A 17,716-nucleotide genomic window follows, 5' to 3' on the forward strand; every position below is an offset into this window, starting at 1 on the left:
ATTGGAGCAATTGTACAAACTTCTATTTGAAGTTAAATACAAAGGCCGTAACACTATTGAAATCAAGCCTTTCAACCTGCATTAACAATGGAAGAGACTGCAGTTCATCAACGTCAAATTTTATATGTTTTATGAACATGATTCTCTTTATCTACAGATAAAGAAAATTTTTTTGGAACTTTATACTACAAAAGTCGATTTAATAATCCCCGTTCTAATACTGCTTATGTTGTTTGGCTTGTTTCAGTTGGAAATATAATTTATTAGTTATAATTATTTTAAATTTTATTAAATCATATATTTTAATTAAAATATATTTAATATTAATTATTTCAAATTTTCTTTTATAGTATCATATATTATGATTTGAGTAAATTCATATAAGAATATTAATTATTAAGAATTTTATTAAATTATATATTTTAATTATAATATATTTAATAATAATTATGTTACTTTATATTTTACAGTATCATATATTATGATTTGAGTAAATTCATATAAGAATATTAATTATTAAGAATTTTATTAAATTATATATTTTAATTATAATATATTTAATAATAATTATGTTTAAATATGATTAAATTATTTATTATTGATATTAATAATCTTATTAAAATTTAAATAACAATAACAATAATAATTTACCAAAACAAATTTCTGCTAATTATAAGAATTTATTAAATTATATATTATTAATTAAAATATATTTAATAATAATTATGTTTAAATATGATTAAAATATTTATTACTGATAATAATAATCTTATTAAAATTTAAATAACAATAACAATAATCATTTACCAAAACAATTTTATGTTAAGGGTATTCTAGTCATTTTAGTTTTTTCCATTATGCTATTACACCTCTATTCCATTCAACCAAACACAAGATTACTATTACGCCTCTATTCCATTACATTCAACCAAACAGTGGATTAGCTATTACACCTCTAATCCAATACACCTCTAATCCCAATACACCTCTAATCCAATACACCTCTAATCCAATACAGCGAACCAAACGCACCCTAACAATCAATCAAGTTTATTCACTGATTTTTTAATTTCACTATAATGCATACAATAATATCCTATTTATAAATAGAGAGTGGTTAGGGATCTTAGAAATAAGACTCTGATAAACACACGCACACAAAAAGAGAGGAAATTAGAGGAGAGGGAGATGGCGCCGGAGTACTGTGTAACAGGAGGAACCGGATTCATTGCTGCTTTTTTGATTAAATCCTTGCTGGAGAAAGGTTGCTTTGTGCGCACAACCGTGCGAAATCCAGGTATCATGTTTTGCTTGCTTTTTTTTCTTTTTTTTTTTCTACTTCTAAAACATTTTTCTAAGGAATATATCAAAATCTTAACATTATATAAGGTTATTATGAGCAGAGAATGTGGAAAAGGTTAGTTTTCTTAAGGAGTTAAGTGGAGCAAAAGAGAGGTTGAAGATTATGAAAGCTGATTTAATGGAGGAAGGAAGCTTTGACGAAGCTATTCATGGCGTTGACGGTGTTTTCCACACCGCTTGCCCGGTTCTTGTTCCTTATGACGATAACGTTCAGGTTCTGCTAATGCTTCTTTTTTTCTTTCTTTTTAAGAACGTAAAGTTTCCCTTCTGTTGGTTAGGTTTTTTTTTTTCCAATTTTTTTTAGTTCCGATCATATCTGTTTTTTACACAATATTAGAACTATTCATAGCTCTTCTCTACTCATAAATAGAAGAACTTGAATCCACACATATTACATTAACAATAATACTCATACTAATCAAATTAAGATTTAATCAATTTTTGTTAACTTTTCACTTCAGGTTTATAGAATATGAATAGATTATATGAGGTATAAAAAAATTGTATAAATATATAGAACCCAAAACATAATTATAACATAAAAATAGTGCAAATATTAGTATTACAGTTTTATCTGCTCTAAATTAGTTAATTAATCAGAATTGCAGCACTAGCATGTGCAACATTTGAGCAATCCTATGGTCTTGATTTTGATAGTCAACTTTATATGTATATATATTACATCGTTCTGAGTGAAAAAAAAACTTACATATATTATAAAAAATTTATATAAAAAATTAAATATGAGTTTAATTGAAATAATAAAAGTAAAGTTTTTATATTTATAATTATTCGTGTTTAAATTTGATTATGGGTAGTTTTTCTTGTAGATAATTGTTGAATATAAAAAATAAAAAATACCCTCGTAAGTATATTTATATTTTGTAAAAAAATAAATATTTTAATAATTGGATTAATATGTAATTTATCTCATGAATTTATTGGTAACTCTGCATTAATACTGTTAGTTTATGATGATGTGAAACTGATGATTTATTTAATGGTGACACGTGATAACCTCTTAATATGATATGTGATGAACATAAATTAAAAACTTTTTAAAATATAAATTAATTTTAAAATGTATAATTTTTTGGACAAATTTATGTACTAAATAAATATGTTTAGACAAGTTCAAGGGGCAAATTACATATTAATACTTAAAAAATTAATGATATTAACAAATTGAGGTTATGTGTGTGTCTGATTTTAAATTTAAATATCAACTAGATATAAAAAAAAATTGAAGTATCAACTAAATATTCTTAAACAAATTTAGGGAACAAATTACATATTAACCCTTAATAAATTTTAAATATAAATAAAAACATATAGTTTTGATATCCGGATTTTATGCAAAGTTGGTATAATTGATTTGTCTTTTATGTCCCACTATTTTAAATTACTTGGGTGCTTCTCCCACCATGAAAGCTTACTTTTCTTGAGACCTAATTGCGATCATCAGCTTAATTCCAAAATTTGGCGCAGGTCACATTCTAAGCAACTTTGATCATTCTTTTTCATTATTAAAACTACTTTTTGTTATTATATATCGCCCAAAATCAAATATGTATATATATGTGGACGAAATTTTTTTGAAGAGTTTGAAATTAAATTATATATTTTTATGATAAAAAAATGTAATTTTATTTTTTTAATAGTTTATATCTTTATAATATTTAAATAATTAAATTAATTTTTTTATCATTTTTCGAGAGTTAAAATATACTTTTATTATTATTAATTTAAAATCTTATAAATTAAAAATAGTTTTAAATGAAAACTTTTCCAGTTTCAAAGTTGGGAAAAACTCTTTGAAATTAAGAATGAAATCAAATTAAGTTATAATTTTATAAGAATGTTTTTTGTGTTTTATATAATAAATTAATAAATTAGTATTTAGTAATCAAACAACTTTGCTAATATAATTAAAATTAATTAATTTTTATATAAAATTTTAATTAATATATTTATTACATACATTTTTTATTCACGTTACAAGCATGCGATAAATAAATTTAAAGCTCTGTTTGTTTTACTGAAAATAACTTATGAATTTTTTTTATTTTCCTGTGTTTGTTTTGTAGAAAACAACAAAAAATAACTTACAAGTTAATAAAAAATAAGTCTTTTTTCCTGTCAAATGACTTACCCTTTTGAAAAACGTAAGTTATTTTCCGAAAAAAAGTTCATCTATAAGTAATTTTATTTTTATATAAATAACTTAAATCAAATCTAATATTATTATATTGATAATAAAATTTATTTTTAAAAAAATATTTAAAATATAATATAAATTATTATAATTTTCAATATTATTAAACATATATATCAATAATAAATATTTATTATAATTATAAATATATTAATAATAAATGTTTTGTAGTATAAAGGTTAAAATATGTCATAATTCAATATACTTTTCACAAATTTAGAATTTAGTCCTTGCACTTTTATTTTCAAGAATCTAGTCCCTCTACTTTTTAGATTTGAAAATCAAGTCCAATTGTTAATATTGTTAAATTTTTTTGTCAATTTTGTTGATGCCACATTTTTAAATAAAGAATATTCACTTGGTAGTCATGGAACTAAAAAATGACATTTGTAATGAACCTGAATTTAATAAAATATTTTTAATTTATGCAAAAACAATGTAAAATATAAATTAATAGATATAAAATAAACTCAATTAAACAATGATAAGATAAGAAAATCTCACATGTATGCTTGTTTCATTGAAAATAACTTTTATAAAATATTTTCAGAAAATTTACCAAATAACAAAAAATATTTTATACAGATTGATCCAAACACTAAGAGTGCGTTTGGTTCGCTGTATTGGATTAGAGATGTATTGGATTAGAAGTGTATTGGATTAGAGGTGTATTGGATTAGAGGTGTAATAGCAAATCAACTGTTTGGTTGAATGTAATGGAATAGATGCGTAATAGTAATCTTGTGTTTGGTTGAATGGAATAGAGGTGTAATAGCATAGTGAAAAAAACTAAAATGACTAGAATACCCTTAGCATAAATTTATTTTGGTAAATGATTATTGTTATTGTTATTTAAATTTTAATAAGATTATTATTATCAATAATGAATATTTTAATCATATTTAAACATAATTATTATTAAACATATTTTAATTAAAATATATAATTTAATAAAATTCTTAATAATTACCAAAAATTTGTTTTGGTAAATTATTATTGTTATTGTTATTTAAATTTTGATAAGATTATTAATATGAATAATAAATAATTTAATCATATTTAAACATAATTATTATTAAATATATTATACTTAAAATATATAATTTAATAAAATTCTTAATAATTAATATTCTTATATGAATTTACTCAAATCATAATTTATTATATGATACTATAAAAGATAATTTGAAATAATTAATATTAAATATATTTTAATTAAAATATATGATTTAATAAAATTTAAAATAATTATAACTAATAAAATTTAATAAGTAAGAATTGAACTCTAAAAAATAAAAAAAACATAACCATATCGAATTATCATCAAGAACTCGATTGAATTTACAACAATTCTGAATTAAACGGAAGTACTGCCTCAATATCTCACTTTCAACTAAAAATATAAAGCAAGCATTCAATAGAAGAAATTCAAGCCGATACAATATCTCTTTCACCTTGCTCTCAACTCCAATTGGCCTTCCATGAAACCGATTCTTCACTTCAAACAAAATAGCTCACCAATCTAGCAGGAAAACGAATACTGTCCAAAGTTGCCATTGAAAATAACCTCCAACTTCATGTGTCCATTCCACAAGTTAAGGGAAAAAGCAATCTCTGTAACATCCTGTGCCCTGTATGATTTAGGGTGCCATTTTCTCTCAGACCAGTCAACGCGCGTTACTGACCAGTTTGCGATGCCACCGGGGTCAACCAACTGATAAAAGGAACAAGCGTTAGAAGAAGCTAAAGTGAAATGTATGAAAAACATGATGCAGAGTATGATTCTTACATTGAAAAAGGTTGGGAGGTAATGCTCGTCGGCAATGCAGTTTTTGCCATCCGCAAATGGCTGTTATAATCAAGAACGTGAATGACTGAATGTCAGCAACATAAACTTAGGCACAAATTCTATCATTTTGTGCCCTTGTTAAAGCTAGAAATACTATCTTAGTGCTAATGCTAATAGTTAAGCTAGAAAATGACGGAAATAAACATCAATAAGGATAGTTGAGACCAGTCTAACAGACAATAGTAAGGATACGTAATGCTTTCGATAAACAGCAATTGTTAAGAGCTACTTTTGGCATCATGTACCAAAAGAAGTTACACTTAGGCCACCTAAAATTAATTCTTCTTATGTTTCAACATTATAGTCGAAATGGTGAATACAAAGAATAATCATTAAAATTGGAACAAATAAAAGTGAACCAACGCTCTCATCAATGAATGCAAGGCTGCTGTAAATTCGAAACGAGAACAGAATACTTTAATAAAATTTACCCTGCAGTAATCCCGAAACCTTGAATAGTAAAGACTGTCAGCCATGACTAGCAGAGCATGCTGCCGCCTCATTGTGAACCACTGCATAAAATTCAATGATTTAAACTTGCTACAACAAGACACTGTATAAGTTCATAAGAGACTTTATAATATCAATTAACACATACCTGTGCACCCTTTCTGAAGTCTTTCTCTTCTACTTCAGGTAACATGCGTGTTGAATACCTGCCATTTCCATGAGGTCCAGGATCCACAAAGCTGGCAAACAAAGTGGGTGGGATAAATTTCAAACAAGGGAAATGGTGCAACAAAGTCCATTATGCGTATGTGTATGTGTAATACTCTCAGATTCTACTCACTAGTCAATGAAACTCATATTAGCATGCATTAGATAATTGTAGACGTAATCAAAATTATGCAATGGAATACAACTGCAATGTCACCATCAATACTTCAGATTTGGTAAAAGTACAAGTAAATATATATATGTATATTTTGGGAGGGGCGGGGGTGTTAATGACACGAACTATATTTTACCTGTCAGAGAGTAAAACAAAATGTTGGTTATCAGGATCTTTTAGAGCATATGCCAATAATCGTCTCTCTGCATCAACCATAGAAAATGCTCCCCATGTAACCTGCAAATTCAGTGTCAATAAATAGATCAATAGAAAAACTAACCGTACAATAATTGTTGAAGTAGTCATATATCAGATAGCAAAGCTCAACCACAAAATTTGATCTAAGAAACATACCGGAGAACTGTGAATTTCCCGGTTAAGGAAGTAAGGGCTCACATGCACTGGTTTTTCTTTTGATGCATGGATATAAACAGAAAATCTTCCCTCATTACCCTGCCAAGAAAATTGAGCAAACCTTTTTATCAGGATACATGGTTATTATAATTCAAAAACCAAAAATGCAGAAAAAGATATACAAAGTTATTAGAATTCCTTTCTGCAAGAATTCAAGAGAAACAATACAGACTGAGCAGACAGTCGATATAACCAAAAGGAATTGATACAGACATCCTGAATCATACAAAGCAGGGAATTGCCTTGTCCTCCACCCTAGCAATTATATCAATTCACAATAAGCCAGATTGATTTCACTAATACCTTCGCCATACACATTAACATATTTGCATTGGCAATCAACAAAGGAAATGTTCTTTACTAAAATGAAATACATATGGCTCTCATTCATATTAGGCAATTCCTGGACACAAAAACTAGTAAAATGACCAACCTGAATTTAAGGATAATAACCATGAGATTTAATGGAATAAAAAATAAAGTCCATGAAGAATATGAAGACATTAGATCACGGAAGGGAAAAATGAACTAGCAACAACAACCAAAAAAAACTTACACGGAAGAACATATCCCAAAGCTTCTCGAATGGCAATGAACCTGGAGTTAAGAACATGAATGCAATTTTAGGATTTTTGGATTCGACAGGAGGTGTATCCAAAATATCCCTAACCACAACCCGTGAAATAATCTCCTCATCAGTTAATTCCCTTTTAGGAGGAGGAAGCCAATCAGTAAGGACCTTGCAACCTCTAGAAGAAAATACATAACATGCAACATCGCTATTCGGTGGATAGATGTAAGCACAAACTAGAAAAAGGCTGACAAAAGAAACCATTAAAATAATCCATATTGGCCTCTTCAAAGGAGAGCGATGGCGAGATCCAGGCAAGATCTTAGTATCACCCATGCTACCTAATCGCCACTCCTTAGCTACCTTCATCTAGTATAAACAAAAGAGCTCTATATTCATGTGTTTCTCCTTTGTTTCAGTTTCCTCCTCAAGGTAATCAATCAGTATCCAACAACCAACCCCAGATTCTTCAATGGATCAATGTAATGTGATCTGTAAAAAGAAACCATAGGTGAAAAAGAAAGGAAACGGAGGGAACAAATCGGCAGCAAAGAGGCATAATGGACTGGGAGGAAATCGGCAGAAAACAAAAGCAAAGAAATAAGGAAGGAAATCGGATGAAGGAACAGAAGAGAAACAAGGGGATGGGGGGAGGGCAAATCAGGGAGGTGATGCTCAATCAGTAGCTAATCTGGGCAAAGAGGGGGGAATAGAAATCGGTGGATTTCACCGATTAAGAAGGTAATGGATTAGATGCGTATTACCAATACATCAAACCAAACGACGTATTAGAGAAGTATTAGGTGGGGCCCACCGATTAGGGGTGTATTGGCTTAGCCAATACACCAAACCAAACAAGCTGTAAAAAAGTAGTAACTTTTCAAAAAATTATTTTCTAAAAGTCATTTTAAATGAAACAAACCAAGCCTAAGGGTGCGTTTGGTTCGCTGTATTGGATTAGAGGTGTATTGGATTAGAGGTGTATTGGGATTAGAGGTGTATTGGATTAGAGGTGTAATAGCTAATCCACTGTTTGGTTGAATGTAATGGAATAGAGGCGTAATAGTAATCTTGTGTTTGGTTGAATGGAATAGAGGTGTAATAGCATAATGGAAAAAACTAAAATGACTAGAATACCCTTAGCATAAAATTGTTTTGGTAAATGATTATTGTTATTGTTATTTAAATTTTAATAAGATTATTATTATCAGTAATAAATATTTTAATCATATTTAAACATAATTATTATTAAATATATTTTAATTAATAATATATAATTTAATAAAATTCTTATAATTAGCAGAAATTTGTTTTGGTAAATTATTATTGTTATTGTTATTTAAATTTTAATAAGATTATTAATATCAATAATAAATAATTTAATCATATTTAAACATAATTATTAAATATATTATAATTAAAATATATAATTTAATAAAATTCTTAATAATTAATATTCTTATATGAATTTACTCAAATCATAATATATGATACTGTAAAATATAAAGTAACATAATTATTATTAAATATATTATAATTAAAATATATAATTTAATAAAATTCTTAATAATTAATATTCTTATATGAATTTACTCAAATCATAATATATGATACTATAAAAGAAAATTTGAAATAATTAATATTAAATATATTTTAATTAAAATATATGATTTAATAAAATTTAAAATAATTATAACTAATAAATTATATTTCCAACTGAAACAAGCCAAACAACATAAGCAGTATTAGAACGGGGATTATTAAATCGACTTTTGTAGTATAAAGTTCCAAAAAAAATTTTCTTTATCTGTAGATAGAGAGAATCATGTTCATAAAACATATAAAATTTGACGTTGATGAACTGCAGTCTCTTCCATTGTTAATGCAGGTTGAAAGGCTTGATTTCAATAGTGTTACGGCCTTTGTATTTAACTTCAAATAGAAGTTTGTACAATTGCTCCAATTAATATTTTTTCTTTGCTTCTATTGGCTGGGTTAGAAATTCAAAACAATATTTTTGAAAGACTTGTATAATTTCATCTGCTCAATAATTGGAAAAACTCAATTTGATTTCTTCCTTTAATTGTCTCTTTTTTAAGTACTAATTATCAGCAACAGGCAGGGCGATTTAATGTGGTCAAAACAACCACATCAAGCACTCTCATCTCTTTGTTTGCAGCAAAGATGAACTCAACAGCTTCAAACCATGGCAAAATAAGTACAACATATATAACCAAAACAGGATATGCTTTCTTCAATAACATCTCAACTTAAATAACGGAACATTCATATTATGTTCGGAACACAAAATAGGTAACTTATAAAGTACTGAATAAAAAACAGAAGTGTCCACTGCCATGGTTTATGCAAAGTCCTACCAATTCCTCAACGATTGGCCTTGGCAACTCTCTCGATTTCGTCCTTCTTCTTGATGGCATAGCTGCACAAACAACACGAGAAATGTTCCTACGAGCTTGTGTAATAGTATTTTGTCTTAAGAGATGCTTCACAAAATATTTTGCAGATGATATACTAGCTGTTAACAGAGCAGGTGACCACCAAGTCCTGCAACCAAATAAATGTCCATGCTTAATAAACCGGTTTTATTTATGGATTCTACCAGTATTGCAATCTAGATTCTTCTTCAAGCTTATAATGAACCTTCTTTTATTCGATCCTGAGGCAGCCGAGTTCTCTTTATTGGCAACAAGAATCTGCAAAGTTATCAATGAAGATTATGATAAATCATAACAAACCTAATTTCTATTGTATGTATAGGAACAGATCTCGATAACATTTTCTTACCCGGAAAAGATTAAGAAGGCCTTCAGTTTCATCAAGAAAAGAAAAATCTCCATGGATATATGCATCTGCAAGGCCTATATCAGCTTCTTTCATGATCTGGAGGGAAAGCACATATAATGCTCATAAGCAAAGGTGACAATAGAGTTTAATATTAACAAGTAATCCAACTGAATTAAGAATTAAGTAATGTGTGGTGTGTACCCTCCAGTAAAACTGAGGATTATGCACTTTCAGAACTGTTTTAAGAGGACTCTTTTCCATGTTTCCTTTGAAAGTGAAAATTCTGCCTCCTTCCTCTAAGAAACTGATGATAGCCACATGGTCAATTGTGTCAAATTCAAGTAGAAAAACATGCAGTGAACTAACATTGAGTGATTATATTTAAGAACTCACGTTACGCAGCCCATAGATATATATTGTTGAAAGAATTTAGTAACAAAGAGGCGTGCCGTTGTTTCCATGAAAGAGGGTGACATATTCTTTGGACTGTGCAGAACAGAAGAATGCTTTCCCAAGATACCATGTGCAGCATCCATACCAGCCTGAGAAAAAAAGAGCACCTTAGAAACATGCTTTGTGGATTCTTGTACTTTCATTGCAGCCTAAACTAAAGGAATTTATCTTGCTTGTTAAGAGTTGAAAATAAGCAGAAATTACTAGGTAGAGGTACCTTTAGTTCATCCTGATTGAAGTCATAGCCTGAAATAATTGTAAAACAGATACTCAGACGAGAGGCAGTTGACATCGTGTTTTATTATCTTATAATGACAGCTAATGAAGGTTTTAGAACACAAGAAATATAAAAGCACAGCACCATAACAGTAGCAATAATACTTCACAAATCTATAGCTAGTGGAAGAGAACTAAAAGAGCTAGTTTCATCCCTTGATAATTTACTTCTCCCCAAAATTTTGGTCCAAAATGTTAACTAATTTCATGAGGATCTCACCACAGAACCAGATTCCTCTCTTCCCCTGAATCTGACCAAGCTCAAGTGAAGCTTTTGATGCAGCAACAGAGGGAATTGCATGGCCAGTCGACCACTTAAGCAAGGTATTCTTCGGGGTATGGTCTGGATTGACAGTCACAAAAAATGGCTCACTTGTTTTCCCAATATACTGTAAAAAGAATAAGAACCACTCAGCATTACTCAAGTTATAATTGGATAAACAACCAAGTATTTTAGTAATTCTGATGAAATAAATGGTATCTGACAAGAATCTTCTATGCTTCCCTAGATGTTAGACAATATTAGCAAACTTAATTTTTTGACATACCTGTAATGCATTGAGCCAGCATGTTAAGAATGCATTATTTTTGCTACTATTGAGAAAATTCAATGCACTCCAAGCTGATTTGTTTTGTGGCATTAAAGTACTATCCCGGTGAAGGAAAATATCACTGCCAACAGAAACAATTGATTAGATTTCATGAATTTTAGTAGCTCACTTTAAATAAACTAAAGAACGTACAAAATAGATTAGATTATACTTGCATATTAATTTTGAGACGTTCGAAGGCAAACAGATCAACGAGGGAGTACAAATTTTAGTACCTGGTAGCATATTGGAAAGCACCCAGTACTCTTGTTTCTTCAAATGTTGCTTGATTTCCTAATAATTTTAGGGCAGTGGGAGCATCAACAACCATTATGCATCCATTGTAAGTTTCTTGAAAACCATCTCCACAGACCATGGTGGTACCTGTCAATCCATTTATACACAACTATCCTCAGGGGTCTGTAAAATCTGATATGAAAAAGTCATATTTTTCCTGGTAAATATTGAAAGATGGATGATTTTCGAGGCAAGCACTCACCATTATCAGCAGGCAAAACAGATTGTACTTCACAACCAAGTTTAAATTGACAACCTTTAGTCTCCAGCATTTCACTAACCTGATTTCATTGAATTGGATTATACTTTTAATTAGCTTACATCAATAGAACCGTATGTGGAGAGTTTAGGAAACTAGAAAAATGCTCACCCTTTTAACAAAATGTGAGTGCCCTTTGATAGTCAACCACTGTGGCTGCCCAAATTGCTGAAGATGGAAAAGGAAAACAAAAAAATCAACAAACGAAACCGACACATTGAGTTTTATATAGGAAGAGTCTAATGCAAATTAAGCCTACAATATACAAGATAGAATGATAATGCAGGAGAATTGATAATTTATCCCCAAAAAAACCCTAATTTCAACAGACAAAACCCACCATAGTTGAAGAACACAAATCTGTTTTTTGTCAACAAAACAATCATGAGGAAGAAAATTAAAAATCCAAATTAAGTAAAAAAAGAGAAGACGCACTTGCCGCTTCTGTTGATGTTGGTGAAAGATGCCAAGATGAAAGTCGGCGAAAGATCTGAGCGGGTGGAGGTTTGGTTCGGTGGCAACTTCTGTTGATGTTGGGAGGGAGAGGGAGAGGGAGAGGGAGAGGGTGGGGAGAACGATTTCTGCTGGGAAGGGTAAAACAGACACCGATTAGCTAATCCTTTCTTTTGGAAGGGATTGGAAATCAGCGTTGAAGCAGAGAAAATGAGGATTGCGTACGTAACGTAATAGGCCCGTATTAGGGCAATACACCCAACCAAACGTGGGATTAAGTGGGCCCACCGATTAGGGGTGTATTGGCTATGCCAATACACCCAACCAAACATACTCTAAGTGTAGTGTAAAACACTTGGCGTGAGATCACATGCTTGGCATTTTGTGAGTCCAAAAGGACAAAATGCAGAGTTGCATTTTTATATTTTGGTTTTTTTTCTTTTTATAAAAATGACAAAACTTTTGATTATTTATAAAAATGACCTACCCTGAAAATTATGTATGTAAATGACATGTTTTGAATAGTAAACCCCGATGTCATTATTGTCATTGGCGGCACTAGTATATGTATTTGTAGACCCGCTTTAAAATACCGTTATTCTGAGGGAAAAGAAAAAATATATATTTTAATGGGTGTCACTCTTGCAATTGGTAGCACCAGTATTTTTTTTTTAAAAAAAGGGTTATTTTAAAGCGGGTATTGATTGCTGTCACTATTGCCATTAGCGGCACCGAACTTTTATTGTTAGGAAATTTTAATGGTACTTTCGCCGTTGAGTGAAGAAACATGAGGACAAAGAAAAAGAAGAAAAATTGATATATACATGGCTAAAAACAGAAACTCCAATGGTGAGAAAGCTGAATCTAAAATAAGAGAAAAGTAAAAAGTTATGGGAGAGATTGAAAACAAGTTTAAGTACTTGAGCTTTTAATTGCATTAATTAATCCAGCTTCTAATTGCATTGAAAATGCTTTTTTTGACCGTTGGAAAATTTTAATTAGGATTAACAATCGTTGGACAGCTTTTTTTTTTAACGTTTTTCTAGTTTTTATTAATGCATTAACACCATTAATTAATCTAATTAAAATCTTTTAATGGTAAACGTTAAAAAATTTTCCAGTTTTTAATTAAATTAATTAATCCAGCTTTTAATTGCATTGGAAATGTTCTTTTTTAACGTTGGAAACTTTTAATTAGCATTAACAGTAATTGGAAAGGTGTTTTTTTTAATGTTCTTTCATTAACAGATTTTAATTGCATTAATTAATAGTGTTAATGTTAATTAATCTAGCTATTTAATCGTTTTTTTATTATTTCAATTTTTCTTCAATTTCCACCATATACTTTTCTTAGCAGTATTTCAGTTTTCTTCATCTCATTCTAAATTTATACTTTTCATTATTGGAGTTTCTGTTTTTAATCAGGTATATATCACTTTTTTTTTCTTTTTCTTTGTCATCATGCTTATTCACTCTACGACAATCGTATCATTCAAATCTTTTGACAAAAAAAAGTCTGGTGGCAACAAACGAATCTAGAGGGTGGCAGGGCCTCGACTCTCTATAAAATGAAATATTATTATTTAAACCCCTTAAAATATTTTAAAATTTTAAATTAGTAAAGATAAAATTATACTTTACCTTCTAAAAATTATAAAAATTCAATTTAATCTTTTAAAAATTATAAAGATATAAACTATACAAAATTAAATTTCATTCGGTCTCTCTAAAAAATTGTTCTGGTTTCGTCCCTATATAGACCATAAATGGAAATTTCAAATTACTAGAATTTTAATTCTAATTTTGCAATAAGAAACTATGGGTTTTTTTTTTTCTTTTGCAAGAATTCGTTTCCTTGTATCGCAGGCAACTTTGATTGATCCATGCATAAAGGGCACCTTGAATGTGCTGAGATCCTGTTCAAAAGCCAGCAGCGTGAAAAGGGTTGTTCTCACCTCTTCTTGCTCTTCAATACGCTACCGTTTTGATGTCCAGAACCAGCAAATTTCTTCTCTTAACGAATCACACTGGAGTGATCCAAACTATTGCAAACGCTACAATGTAAAAAACATGCAGGATGACTGCAACATTTTTCTTCCGTCTGTTAATTTGTTTACATGAATTTTCTTTTCCCTGAAAATCTTGGTTTCCCCATGCAGCTGTTTTATGCGTATGCAAAGACAATAGGTGAACAAGAAGCATGGAGAGTAGCAAAAGAAAGTGGGATGGATTTGGTGGTTGTCAACCCATCTTTCGTGGTTGGTCCTTTGCTTGCGCCGCAACCGACCAGTACTTTGTTGCTGATACTCTCCATTGTTAAAGGTCAGATATTTCTTTTGCGCTCATGATGAGGTAGAAGAAGGTAGAAACGTAGAGATGGCCGAATGGATCCCCGTTTCCCTTGTGCTCTCATGCTTATATAGTGGATCATTTTTATCTCATAGTGCCACGTGACGGGTTGTATTGGCAGATTAGAAGTTAGGGGTTAGAGGTCAGTGACCAAACATTCACTGCCAACATAGGTTGTTTGGCGTTGTGGTATGTCCCATGTGATCATGTTTGTGTCTTAGGTTATCTTATTCTAACGTGGCAGTCTCGTGCGGTACTAACTAATGAGTGTGCTTGCTCATCGTACAAGCCGTTAGACAAGAGGCTATTACAAAGAGTTGTCATGGAGAGTTTTTGAGGGGTTCACACAAATGGTCCTATTGGGGTATAAAAAAGGTATTTGAGTAAGTATTAAGGAAACATTATAACGAAGGATGATGGATGGAATTATAAAGTAACGAGAAAATAATGATAAATGTAGAGAGGATTAGAATCCTTGAATCAACAAATGTTGGATATAGTGGTAATACACATTGTACTTCCAATGAGAGAATGCAGGTTTAATTCTTGGAAACAATATTGTTGGGAGATGCAACTACAAACTTCGAACATGAACTGTCTTAACTTAAGCATATGTATATTGTGGACATGTTTTAAGTATAGTGCTAAAATATTTATGCAATGTTTCTTTCCTCTTTGCTGTAAGTGCCATGGCTAGTCCTCATTCCCTGGAGAAATAAATTCTCATCGACATCCTTACCAGGTATAAAAGGTGAATACCCAAACACCACAGTAGGGTTTGTGCACATAGATGACGTGATTGCAGCTCACATTTTAGCTATGGAGGAAAGCAAAGCATCAGGCAGGTTGGTATGTTCTGGCTCGGTAGCTCATTGGGAACAGATCATTGAGATGCTGAGAGCTAAATATCCTTCTTATCCTTTTGAAAACAAGTGAGTCACAAACCATTTCGAAATGTCTCATATGTTTAATGTTTCCCTTTTATCCATCTAGTATCACTTATCAAGTATCATCGGGAAACATTGCAACATGCTATGAAGCAGAAAGTAGTAACTGACTTTATCAACTAAATCGGCACTGTAGGTGTAGCAGTCAAGAAGGAGACAACAATGCACATGGCATGGACACGAGTAAGATTCAACAGTTGGGATTCCCGGAATTCAAATCACTTCCTCAAATGTTTGATGATTGTATAAAGAGTATTCAGGACCAAGGATTTCTGTGAAGTTCACTTGTTTTGTGCAAATGGGTTCATATGTAAGAGCACTAGCACTACTTAACGATATCCTTATTTCTATGAACCCCTGCTCTAGCAAAAGTATAGGATATGTTTCTAAATCAGTAATAATAAGAGTTGATCGGGTCAAGGTTTCAATTTTTTTTTTTAAATTTAGGCCCCTTTTTTAGTGAATTTGGTCGGCAAGTCTATTTCACAATTCAAAAATTATTAAAATATTAAAATATATATTTTTAATTAATATTTTATATATTTTATAATTAAATTTAATTAATAGAATTTTTTATTATTTAAATTGAATTCAGACTGAACCATATAAGTTCAAAGTGCAAAAATTTTTATCTAAACTTAACTCAAATCAGGTTGGATAGGTTATCCGACCCGTAGACAAGTTTAGTAATATAAGTGATTAGACTTAAGTATTGATGACATCGATGTTTCTAAATAAGAGGGGTAGTGAACTAGGTTAGCAACGAGAGAACAAGAGAAGCGGAAGTTACCTTGAAGGGTGGCAAATGTGAGTTATGAACTTCTCGAACTACTCTAGGTCCTCCAAGGTCCTTAGGAAGGCAACTCAACTCCCAAGGATTGTTGCAGCTAGTCGGGTGGAGGCCCTAAAGGGCCGATATGTTAGGCATCAAGAGAGGTTATGGAGAAACCCTAATAAAGGCCTCAAGAAAAAGCATTTTTAGTGGAAAAATAATAGTCTCTAAAATTTGTAGTGATGATTTTTTTTAAAAGATAAGTTCATTTAATGAATGGAACCATACAATTCAGATAAAAAATAGTAAATACTCATTATAGATGATGAAGGATAAGTTTTATCAACCCAGCAAAGGCTTTAACCTCAGCATCAATAGAACATTATGACACATTGACAATTGACTTTGTCACAACTCAAGCACAACATATCTGGAATGATTTCAAGCACTTAATGCGATAAGAAAATCAACCCCGAATGGTCTAAAGCATCGCGTAAAAATCGACAAAAGAATTGAACATTCGCCGAATTAGAGAGTACGACAACAAAATCATCCCTAAAATTTCTTACAAAACTAAGATTACATGCATAAACAAAACTCAAACGTGCTACAAGAGTAGACAAAAACTTCTAAAACTGAAACTTATTAAACAATTGAAAAACAAACAAAAAAAATATAAAACTTAAGACAACACAGATCCAAATCGACATGTGAAATCATTTATTATTTTAAAATACTTTCAAAACAGAAACATATTAAGAAGCTGACGAAGAGTCACCCACTTTTCAAAAAAAATACTGGTGGTCGGTAAAGTTTTAGTGAATGACATGCACCGTCAGTTGTCCATGTGAAGATAAAGATACCCACAAAATAAATCTGTAAACTGAAAAGAGAAAAAACGCGTGTAATGAATGAGAAAAAAAAATAGTTGATGGAAGAAAAAAACGACGGGAGATAACCAACCCGAAAGTTGACACTGCCACTGATGTAGTGATCAAATTTTAATTCGTTACTCCTCGTCACAAATAATACCGCCACTATTAGTGTCAATTATTAAAAAAAATTCACAATTGTTCAATTTTCTAACGTTATAATTGTTAGCAACTACTATAAAAAAAATCAACATAATATCTTATCTATTATCACCAATTTGTTTGACACTAAAATTAAAATTTGTGGCAAAAAAAATCCAGTTTCAAAAAATCCATTTGCATTTGTTTGCTGCAAAATAAAGAAAAATATATCTTTTTTCAATTTTTAAAATTCTTTTAA

General features: G+C 30.4%; 3 protein-coding genes across 3 annotated transcripts; 1 reads left to right on the forward strand and 2 right to left on the reverse strand.

The window, feature by feature from the left end:
* The first annotated feature begins 1,117 nt into the window (after nucleotides 1-1,117).
* LOC107920944 (tetraketide alpha-pyrone reductase 2) lies at nucleotides 1,118-16,096 on the forward strand. The gene is made up of 6 exons (XM_016850777.2): nucleotides 1,118-1,297; nucleotides 1,404-1,576; nucleotides 14,243-14,437; nucleotides 14,536-14,698; nucleotides 15,468-15,657; nucleotides 15,809-16,096. Exons 1-6 carry the CDS (start codon nucleotides 1,189-1,191, stop codon nucleotides 15,948-15,950), a joined length of 972 nt encoding a protein of 323 aa, XP_016706266.1. The 5' UTR covers nucleotides 1,118-1,188; the 3' UTR covers nucleotides 15,951-16,096.
* Nucleotides 4,871-8,118, reverse strand: LOC107921318 (glycosyltransferase BC10). Its single transcript, XM_016851195.2, has 8 exons — nucleotides 7,229-8,118; nucleotides 6,613-6,711; nucleotides 6,395-6,495; nucleotides 6,217-6,288; nucleotides 6,025-6,115; nucleotides 5,858-5,938; nucleotides 5,367-5,426; nucleotides 4,871-5,291 (listed from the first exon to the last, which is right to left on the reverse strand). The coding sequence occupies exons 1-8, from the start codon at nucleotides 7,610-7,612 to the stop codon at nucleotides 5,100-5,102; spliced, it is 1,080 nt and encodes a 359-aa protein (XP_016706684.2). The 5' UTR covers nucleotides 7,613-8,118; the 3' UTR covers nucleotides 4,871-5,099.
* LOC121229640 (uncharacterized) lies at nucleotides 9,474-11,700 on the reverse strand. The gene is made up of 7 exons (XM_041114365.1): nucleotides 11,604-11,700; nucleotides 10,719-10,747; nucleotides 10,442-10,590; nucleotides 10,250-10,352; nucleotides 10,049-10,144; nucleotides 9,905-9,957; nucleotides 9,474-9,808 (listed from the first exon to the last, which is right to left on the reverse strand). Exons 1-7 carry the CDS (start codon nucleotides 11,611-11,613, stop codon nucleotides 9,562-9,564), a joined length of 687 nt encoding a protein of 228 aa, XP_040970299.1. The 5' UTR covers nucleotides 11,614-11,700; the 3' UTR covers nucleotides 9,474-9,561.
* Nucleotides 16,097-17,716: the final 1,620 nt, after the last annotated feature.

Source organism: Gossypium hirsutum, chromosome A01 (genome assembly GCF_007990345.1).
Source record: "Gossypium hirsutum isolate 1008001.06 chromosome A01, Gossypium_hirsutum_v2.1, whole genome shotgun sequence".
Classification (NCBI taxonomy): Eukaryota; Viridiplantae; Streptophyta; class Magnoliopsida; order Malvales; family Malvaceae; genus Gossypium; species Gossypium hirsutum.

Excerpts from the sequence above, each read along its gene's own strand:
- LOC107920944 (XM_016850777.2), top strand. The coding sequence starts at position 1,189 with ATGGCGCCGGAGTACTGTGTAACAGGAGGAACCGGATTCATTGCTGCT. Across the intron at positions 14,438-14,535 it reads ACTATTGCAAACGCTACAAT|CTGTTTTATGCGTATGCAAA; the intron begins GTAAAAAACATG and ends TTCCCCATGCAG. Across the intron at positions 15,658-15,808 it reads TCTTATCCTTTTGAAAACAA|GTGTAGCAGTCAAGAAGGAG; the intron begins GTGAGTCACAAA and ends TCGGCACTGTAG.
- LOC107921318 (XM_016851195.2), bottom strand. The coding sequence starts at position 7,612 with ATGAAGGTAGCTAAGGAGTGGCGATTAGGTAGCATGGGTGATACTAAG. Across the intron at positions 6,712-7,228 it reads TTTGGGATATGTTCTTCCGT|GGTAATGAGGGAAGATTTTC; the intron begins GTAAGTTTTTTT and ends TTTTCTTGGCAG. Across the intron at positions 5,427-5,857 it reads GGTTTCGGGATTACTGCAGG|CCATTTGCGGATGGCAAAAA; the intron begins GTAAATTTTATT and ends TGATTATAACAG.
- LOC121229640 (XM_041114365.1), bottom strand. Across the intron at positions 10,145-10,249 it reads ATCCTCAGTTTTACTGGAGG|ATCATGAAAGAAGCTGATAT; the intron begins GTACACACCACA and ends CTTTCCCTCCAG. Across the intron at positions 9,809-9,904 it reads TCAGGATCGAATAAAAGAAG|GACTTGGTGGTCACCTGCTC; the intron begins GTTCATTATAAG and ends ATTTGGTTGCAG.